The sequence below is a fragment of the Montipora foliosa genome, chromosome 3 (assembly GCF_036669935.1).
Source record: "Montipora foliosa isolate CH-2021 chromosome 3, ASM3666993v2, whole genome shotgun sequence".
In the NCBI taxonomy this organism is placed as follows: Eukaryota; Metazoa; Cnidaria; class Anthozoa; order Scleractinia; family Acroporidae; genus Montipora; species Montipora foliosa.
This window is the reverse complement of record NC_090871.1, coordinates 28,496,717-28,506,716: the sequence shown is the minus strand read 5'-3', so window position 1 is coordinate 28,506,716 and position 10,000 is coordinate 28,496,717. Positions and strand designations below refer to the sequence as shown.

Genomic DNA, 10,000 nt, shown 5'->3' with positions numbered 1-10,000 from the left:
GGGCCTGGAAACCGAGCATTTCGCGAACTCCGTTCCGAACCTCCGAACGGAAAAAAGAGGACTACCTCTGGAGGTTGTCCACAATTTCCGAAAAGATTTTCCGGAAAATTGCCTTTTCCATTTGACCTCGAACCGAAATTTCCGGATTTTTTGGCTAAATGGTAAGTACCCCGTGTTTTCATACCCATAGGACTTTGCACGCCTGTGTTGTGAGCCCGCGATCCGATTCATTATGGTGAGGTAGATCGGTGAGGTATGTATTATGTATACAGTATAATATATGTCCCCATACATAACGTATCTACCGATTACGACCGGATTGAGTCATCTCTATCAAGCCGTATCAAATTGAAATTCGAAAGGACGAAAGACGAAGCAAATGATAACATGTAAAAGGAACTAACTTTAAATTAATGACTTTTTACGGATTATGTCTTTTATATCGTATAAAACAAGCGATATCTGGACGTGTCCGGACAGATGAAACTCGTAGTGACGAAATTATCGCGCAATGTGTATTTTCGTTTCACTTTCTTCCGTTGAAATATTCATTGAGGGGTCGGACGTGGTAAAGTCATGTTAGAGAGCTTAGCAGCTTGGGTTTTGAGGACGTATGTTGGAGAATACGTGGAAAATCTGAATACAGACCAATTATCCATTGGGTATGGTAAGTAAGACAAAAGAATAACAAATTATGTGTTGGAGTGCTCAAGCTTTAATTGTTTTAGGTTAGTTTGCGTTGTAACCTGTACTTTGTCTCTCTATTTAAGCATATCTAGTGAATTGATCATGCATTATAATGTTCGTGATAACGATTGCTAATCCACTTGTTGCTCCACATTAAGCGTAAACAATGCAGCGATTACAGCCGACGTAGTTTTTGTGTGGAATGCATCTGTGAAATAAATGTGTGAGAAACTCAATTTAAATAATCTTTGGACTTTGAAAACTTGGACAGCTTCCACGGGTACTCCAATATCTCAACTGGAAGAATGCAAATGGTTAGACTTTCGAGTCTTCTGGGATAAGGATTATAAACCGTAGGCCCCATCTCACAAATATCCTTCTTGTTCAGAAAGTTCCCTGTGAGACGTTAAAGAACCCACATATTATTCAACAAGAGGAGGGAATGGAGTCCCTGGTGTTGTGGCTGGCCTGTTCTCTCCGGCAGAAGAAGCCGGTTTGGTGTTATGTCTCTAAAAAGGCTTGTAATGTATGAGGCCACCAAAGCACCCTAGCAGAAACAGCCATAAGTCAAAAAGGGACTTTGCCGAGTGCTGGAAAATGTAGATGTGGATGAGATGTGTAGACGTGACTCTGTCTTGTTGTAGCATTTTATGTCAGCTTTCACTACGTTATTGTAAGCAATTTTGGTCTCATTCTTCAAAAGCATTACTTTAGAAGCCTTGTAAGCCATGGAGAATAAACTAAATTTAAAAGTAAGTTTACAGTGAAACCGGTGTTCGTTTGCATGCCACTTTGCACTATTGTCACGCAATGTTGCACTTTTGATTGCCACTTTGCTGCGAGCAAGTTGAGGGTTCAAATTTACTAATGTACGCACAGTTGAAGTCTAATGGTATGCCTTGAACTGTCATTACATTGAGAACCTTCTCCATAGTCGGTTTGGAATCGATAACTTTAATATTTTGGAATGTCCTTCAAATGAATTTGAAATGATTAATTTCTTCAAAGAACATTATGCGTGGAATCCAGTAATAGCGAGCAGAGATGTTGTTGTATGGACTTTCACTGTGGAGTTTTCGCGGAAAACCAGTTGCGCTTAATGCTAAGAAATTGTGTTGTTGAATTGATGTTTCAACCCCCTTACAGTCCTGAATTTAATTCTTGTGAGTTTTGTGTTAGGTCGGTGAAGGCATATTTGAGACAACACAAACAGTTTTCACAGAACTTGAGATAATTCAAGGTTTGCAAACAATCGCACCAGTGATACATTATGGATTTGTCATTTAAAAAATAAATTTTTGCACAGCCTCGCGAATCCTACCCAATGTAGAGTTATTATGCCATAAATTTATATTGTAAAAAATAGAGATCAAGGTTGTTTTGAACGGGTCCAAATACCTGACTGCATGGGAATGCAAACAGCTGGCAGCAAGTTGAAATTTGAACTTGCAACTTCCTAGAAGCAAACTGCCAATCAAAACACCAACATCGTGTCACAAAATTGTGAAGTGGCGCGCAAATGAACAACCGGCTTTATTGTAAGCTATCCCTTTAAACCAAAAGAGCTGGGCCCACTGAATCTGAATGAATTTAAGCCATTACACTAGACTGCATCCTATGCTTTCATCTTCATGTGGGTAACTTTGCCTCACTTGTATCTGTCACTGTTCTCAGTAAATGAATTTTAATGGTCTATAGACCTAATCGACTAACTCAATGTTGTACCCAATTCAAATCTCCCGGGATTAAGATTCTTTGTGTGTTGTATTTGCATGATAATGTAGCATTCATATTCAAATGATAAGGAACACCCTTACCTCATCCTTACCTCATGCAGAACCACCTCATACCTCACATCTACACACTTCGCACCATACTTCCAACACACCTCCCAGTACACCCATTATGGCTCCTCTAATAATCTCTCTATGTCAAACCAGTACAACCACTTGCCATATGCCCAACTGACTCCACCTCCTTACCACAAACGGTACACTTTGGATCTACATTCTCCTTCTCGTTCATGGCCTGAAAAAACCTCGTTTGCAGTGCCTGCTCCTGCGCAGCAAAAACACACTCCTCTGTGCCCTTCTCCAAATACCCAGCTCTAAGCCACTACCATGACCTCTCATCAGCCACTTCACTGACATCCGTCATAAACTTTCCATGCATACCTCCTATTCAAGCAATCAAGCACTTTTCCTCCCAATCACATTTCTCTTCTTCACCTCCTCAACCCTTGGCAAAATGTACTGTCGTTCCATGTTTCTCTTGTCAACACTTTTCCACCTGGGTTTTCTCATCTTAAACTTGTCACCCAGTCTTTTCTTTATCCCTATCAGCCTCAAGCTAGCTACATTTACATGTACATACGAACCGGTAAGTAAAGTCTGCTACGAGCCTAGTGGCCCATCAGGCCGGCGCTTATCTCCGGTTACTGTAGCATGAAGCAACTAGGAGTATTTCTACTCCCCCCTGGATGGGATGCTAGTCCATCGCAGGGTTACCCCCAGCATTAAATTTGCCGGTACCCATTTATACACCTGGGTGAAGAGATGCACTGTGAGAGTAAAGTGTCTTGCCCAAGAACACAACACAATGACCCAGCCAGGGCTTGAACCCGGACGGATCGATCTGGAGTCCAGCACGCTAACCGTTAGGCCACCGTGCCTCCCCATACGAACGAGTATCCAATAGCCTATTGATCTCCGACATTGACATCCCATCCGTTGCAATATTATGCATCAGCCCTTCCACAACCTTCATTTACTTTCCTCCTACATGTATCCTTAGCCTTCAAACCAGGAACCTTGACCCTCTCCTCACTAACTGCTGTAAAATGATAGCAGTGAAAGATGTATGAATCCACCAACTGATGAGGTGCTGAATGCATATAAAGCCAAAAAATGTCAGGTAAGAAAGGAAAGCTGGCCATGAAAGCCAATGCATGAGCAGTTTCTGAAGCAACTAGAGAAAGGGACAGACAGGGTTTCATATAGCTGGTTGGAGGGAGAGCAGTTAAAGGAGGGAGACAGAAGGATTTATCTTGGCCACCCAAGACCAAGCATTACAGTTTGATGCACACAAGGCTACAGTAATGAATTAGAATGAATGAACCTGAAGCATGTGTGGAAGTGCAGAAGAGTCTGTGAAGCACCTACGTTCCAGTGTACAGTTAGTGTGTGAATAATTATGCCAAGCTGCCACAGGCATACATGTACTACAGGAGCCAACATGACAGTGTCGCAACAATGATTCATTGGTAGGTATGTAGGAAGAATGGTTTTCCATTGTTTGAATATTGGTACAAACATGTTCTTGAGAAAGTTATGGAGAGCAAAGACACAGAGATTCTTTGGGATTTTAACATCCAAACAGATGAAGTGATCAGCACCAGAAGGCCAGATAACCTTTTTTTTGCAAGAAGAAGGGGGGATGTGTTTGACATTGATTGACATTGTGATTCCACGGTTGTGTAAGGAGCAAGGAAAAGGAGATGCTGGACAAATGTGAAGACCTAACCACATGTATTGAACTTAAAAGGAATATTAATTTTTGTTAAGTGGAGGTTGATATACATACATGTACAGATTGCCTATGGTATTTTGGAGCTTTAGGGATGGTTAGCAACAAGTTGTGGTAGTGTGTTGTTGTACATGTTGGTGCATTGAAGAAAGGGGCTCTTATATGGACTACCCACATTTATGAGAAAGGACCCTTGGAAGTATCTAAGATTGCTGACTGCAGCCAGATTAAGGGAATGAAAGATGAAAAGTAATGGTGGTGATGTTAGCATCACGATTTCAGATAATAATAACATGGGTGACAAATTACTCCTTACTTAAAACACAAAAACTTGTTTCCAGTCACCCATAGAATTCGTTAATAAATATTTCCCCTCTAGTCTGTCGCGTAGCCTTTCATGGTCTATTGGTCATCGCGAGGGCCTCTAAATGTGGAGGTACTAAGCTTGAATCCTACTTGGGAAGTTTCTCTGAAAAGACTCTCAACCATGAGCAGTCCCAACAAAGTAATAATCACTATAGCTTTTTTTAGCTATAGTGCGTGACTAATAAATGTGTGGTTTTGATGAGAGAGGAAAACAGGAGTACTGGCAACAAACCTCTTGGAAGAGAGTAAAGAGCCAACAAAAGTCAACCCACACATGGTTGTGAGACCAGGCCAGTGGTCTCAACACCTTGCTCACCTATTCCTTGTATGTGGTAGTACATCATGACCAGAAGATTAAAATATACAGTGTATGTTGCCTAACTGTGTATTGCTCTTTCTTTGTTTTAGGCACTGTTGATCTCCATAACCTTCCACTCAAGAAAACAGCTCTAAAGGGTCTTGAGCTACCCTTAGAAGTAAAATCAGGTTTTATTGGCCACCTGCAGCTTTCAATCCCCTTGCGACGACCCAAATCAGAGCCATGGATTGTTCATATTAATAAACTCTATCTTGTGGCAGGTCCTCTTCAACATTCAGAGGTACATGTCCATGTTTGCATTGAAGAATTATTGTTTAGTCAAGAATGATTTCACGTAAAAAATAATAGTAATGCCCTTCACTGATACTCTACGTTAAGAATATTGGCAAGCTTTCACTTTTGTCTTGTGGAGGCAACCCTTACTGTTCCTTGTCTCTTCAACAAAATTGGTGAACAGACTTCCTTGTAAATCTAACATTTAATGGAATTTAGAGTTTTTATTGGCCACCTGCAGCTTTTCAAGTTGGGTGAACAATAATCTTATTACATAATAATGTAGTTCAGAGGTGGCACAATAATTATTAATATTTTAGGTACATATACATGTACCTCAATAGGAAATTAATGCAAAATGAAATTACTTCAACATTAATTTAAAAAATTTGTGTTAAGTTGCATTGATTTATGTTAATAAACTAAATTGATGTTAATTTCTGCCCTGTTTAGTAAAATTAATTTAAGTAGAGTATAATTTCTACGACCTTAATTGCCATTATTTTTTCCCCAAATCTGCAACTCTTTGCAGACATTTTTGTCACCAAACCAAACAACAGATTTTATTGTCACACTTTATTTCATTGGTAAATTGTTTACTGTACTTCAAAGTTGCATTTTCGTTGTGTTCACTGTCAGAAGAATAGTTCTCCACGTCTGTTTCTTGAATTTTGGCTAGATTCGTTCGCTTGACCCATACAGAATTTAGGGACAATTGCACGATCTTGTTTGTATTATACAATACAATACATGATTAATTGACCGCTCCCCATAGGGGCTTTTCAGGGCCAATGAAACACAACGAAACGACGGAACAGAACACAACAACTGTTGAGAATCCCAACTGGCCGGAGACAAACCAGTTGGCTATTTACTAGTGCAGCTGGGAAGTTGAACCAGGGACTACCAAGATCAAATTCAACAAGTGGTCAGAACAGGTCTTGAACCCAGGATCTCCGGATCTCAAGGCCAGCACCCTAACCACTGAAACTTATCCTAACCACTGAGCCACACTGCCTCTCTCTTTGGAGTTTTACAGTTACAGGCCTTCTGATATTACGCGATGGTGCGATTTCGCACAATCGACCTCAAATCGCATCCGATCGCACAATTCACGAAAAATCGCATAATTCACAAAAGGACGCACAAAATTCATAAAATGAAACATAAATCAACGCGTTTCTTCGAAATTCCTGCATAAATATGCCATTTTTGAGATGATTTATCTTGGAAAAAGGCTAAAAAACCTTTGTCGCCTTCGATTTCGTAACAGTCGAAGTTCAAGGCTTATTGTTCATGTAGGGGACCTGGGTACGAGTCTCCTTCTATTGGTGCAACACAAACACGGCCTTATATACACACCACTGAAATGACACAGTTGCAGAGATTTGTGAAAAATAAGCGAAGTTGTAAGTTTTTCGGCAAAATGTAGTTTCTTTCGTTGAAAACTGATAAAAACTTACTCATGGATAAGTGTGTTGTGAAAACGCTCGCTTTTTCTTCGACGAAGAAGGAAGTTCCCACCTTCCGCCCAATCTGACAGCTCACGATCGAGCAAGAAAGTACCTCACAGGTACGCTCCACGTGGACGATGGACTGATGTTTTTCTCGTCGTGCAATATTAGGGCCTTTTGTACGAGAGAAAATAAGCCGCGGCTTACTCTGGCCACGGTGTACAAAATACGCAAAAGGAACTATTTATACGAATATATATTCCCAGGTCAATATAAGCCGCGGATTGAAAAAGACGTGAACGTAGATTTTGTACCATTTATACGGGGTGAACATTCGAGTCTTCTGTAAGCCGCGGCCAGAGAAAGCCGCGGCTAATATTTTCTCTCGTATAAATGGGGGTATGGCCCTATTGTGATTGACCAACTTCGGAAGTTCGTGGTTGACGAGCACCTTGATCATTCATTTGGCATCTTACCTGTTTCCTTTCAACTTTTAACGTGGTGCACCGGTAGTGCAGAAGACCTCCTTTTTTTATTTATCCCAACTTATGTCGATCGAGATACATAATTACTGTTCCTTTGTGTTCAAAATGTCTTTAGGGCAGCAAAAAAGTGTTTTTCTTAACCTGAAACCTTATAAAACAAGCTTAAAATTGCTGAGAAAAAATCGCATAATTTACATTATTTATCGCATAATTGGGCTTTCTAATCGCACAATCTGCCCTGAAAAAATCGCATAATTTGCATTTTTTAATCGCACCCTATCAGAAGGCCTGCAGTTAATGTTAAAATATAGTTGTTCCTGTTCTCAACAAATTTTTTTTTGGGGGAAGGGGTGGTGCAGGTTGTAGCAGATGCGTTAATTTCCGACATTTTGACATTTTACCCTCTCTTTTACGTTAATTTGTTTTATTGGGAGTAAATTTCCCTTCAAATTGGATTAACCCTTTGACGTCCAAACCGGCCTAAACCGGCCAGACTTAATATTTTACTCTGTCTAACGCCAGACACTTTTACTCGTCAATGGGTTAATCACTCACTGAAAAACTATGTCCCCATTAATTGAAGTCGCGTTAATTTCAAATAATGTTAATTTAACCCAAGCAAAATTTCCTATAATTACATATATTGTACTCGTACATTTGTAGATTTCAATGGCATGAAAAACGTTTTTACTTCTCAGGCCTCTGGGTTATGAACACTGTGTACCATAATAATATTTTCGATTGGTTTTTATCTGAAAGCAAAAGTGAAAGAATGGTAATTCAAGTGTCTTAGCTTTTTGTTTAACTGAGTCACTTATTATTTTAATCGAAAAACAAAATGTGTATTTTGTTTTTTTAATTTGAACAAGTTTCAACTTTCCCCACTTAGTACGATGAAGAGAAAGAACGAGAACGTGAAAGAGCAAGAAAAAAGAAGCGTCTTGATGCTTTGGAGGCCCAGTGGCTGGTGAGAAGATAATTACAAAGTAATTATGGAGTATCATTTGGTTCTGAACCAGAGGAATCAACTTACATGTAGATCGATTCAGCAGTTTACAATTTTTTTTTTGGGGGGGGGGGGGGGTGGAATGGGGTTGGGGTAGTAATGAAAATTTACTGATTTCTTTTGAGACAGTCTTGTAGATAAGGCACACCCCAATTTGGGACGTGTTATTTTAAGAAAAACCCAGTCGCAATTTTGCAACAATTAAGGTGGCTCAAAGCAGTTTCAACACTTTCACGCGATGTTCTTGGCACTACAACACTGTATCATGTATTAGCCATGTTATGGTACCATATAAAAGTCCATTTGCTGTTGAACAAAATGCGGTCATTATTGTGACATAATATGTCACCGTGGCAACAGAAAAGCTCTGTGAAAACAACCTATATTTTGTCTTTAGTTGCTCACATTTCAAAAACTAACACGGTGACCTCATTTTTTATTGCTGGAAAGTGATCAGAATTCCAAGATAAAAGCTTTTGCCTATTTAAAAAAAAATCTGCATCACATTCAGAGTAGGGGTGTAACGATTCATGTTCCTTTCGATTCGATTCGATTTCGATTATTGCCTTTCGGTTTCGATTATTTCGATTCGATTATGCAAAATATTAATGATTTTTAATTCTTGCAAGATGATACACAATGTAAACAACATACAACCCTAAACTCTCAATGTCCTTTGCAATGAAAACTCCAATAGACTTCGTTATTGCCGTTGCTCTGTTGCCCGACCGCGGCAACTTATTCTCCAGAACATCCTGAATTTTTGACTGTCCAGTTTCAGTACTGTTTTTGGTACCCGGCGAAGTTTTTGCCGTCTTTGACTGCAACACTTCTGACTTTTCATCAATGCTGTGTTTGACTTTTTAAGTGTGCGCTCATGCATGCTTGAGGTCGAACCGGCACAATACTTGAAAGTTGCGAAGCAAATTTTGCAGATAGTTTTAGACTTGTCTGTTGTTCCGTCTTCAGTCGGAAAACCATAATATTTCTACACTGCGGATCGAAAAGAAGCAGGCGGATTCACAATCCCTTGGTCATTCGTCGCCATGTTTGAGAACGTGACAATGAACACGCACATGGTTTGCGTTATTGGAAATTCTCAAGGGGTGGTAGAGGGGCAACATTTTTACCAAGCAACATGGCGCAAGAACTGCAAGTTAGCGTCTTTGATCGATTGTCAATGAAAAACGCACATCTTATTGAGATCTGGATTCTAAGTTTACAATATAATGACTCACTGAGGGCACTTTTGGAAAGGTATGCAAAAAATCGAACCAAAATCGAAACGTGGAATCAAATAATCGTGAATCGAACCGAACGGTCATAATCGCGATTAATCGAGAATTCAATTAATCGTTACACCCCTAATTCAGAGCCACCTTAAATCTGTGATTTTGTTAAGGTGGCTCTGATTCCACTGTATATAATTCATTTTAAACTTAACAGAAAGTTTCATGATAGCCTTCTGGTAACTTTCCAGCTATAAAAAATGGGGGTCACCGAGTTCGTTTTGCTAGGTTTTCCCGTTGCCAAGGTAACTTTTGACATCACAATTATGATCGCATCTTGTTTGGAAATAATCGGTGTTTCATATTCATATGAATTCTGTCCTTCTTTGGACACTTCGAGTCAGCTACATGGCGTAATTTGAGTAGATAACGGTCAAGCGATTGAAAGCTATGTAAAAACAATTTTCTTGGTGAAAAATTCTCATTGAATTATGCCTCGAACTAAAGTACACAGCCTGAGAAGGAAAAAGTGTTCAGTACACGAAGAACGACAATTTTTCAACAGAAACTCTTCCAGTTACAGAGAAATTGAAGATGAAAAGTGTGCAAAGACTTGGGTCGAGACGAAGAGCATGTGGTTAATTCACAACTTGTGA

The 10,000-nt window shown here is 39.7% G+C and overlaps 2 protein-coding genes across 2 annotated transcripts in view; one reads left to right on the top strand and one right to left on the bottom strand.

The window, feature by feature from the left end:
* LOC137997245 (lysophospholipid acyltransferase 5-like) overlaps positions 1-10,000 on the bottom strand; it is a 288,814-nt gene that overhangs the window by 71,843 nt on the left and 206,971 nt on the right. The window lies entirely within an intron of this gene.
* The window catches only part of LOC137995518 (intermembrane lipid transfer protein VPS13D-like), a 147,994-nt gene continuing 138,320 nt past the window's right edge, over positions 327-10,000 (top strand). The window contains exons 1-3 of the mRNA XM_068841053.1: positions 327-667; positions 4,987-5,177; positions 7,999-8,076. Of these exons, the coding sequence (XP_068697154.1) occupies positions 577-667; positions 4,987-5,177; positions 7,999-8,076 (360 nt within the window). The 5' untranslated portion in view covers positions 327-576. The remainder of the gene's footprint in view (positions 668-4,986; positions 5,178-7,998; positions 8,077-10,000) is intronic.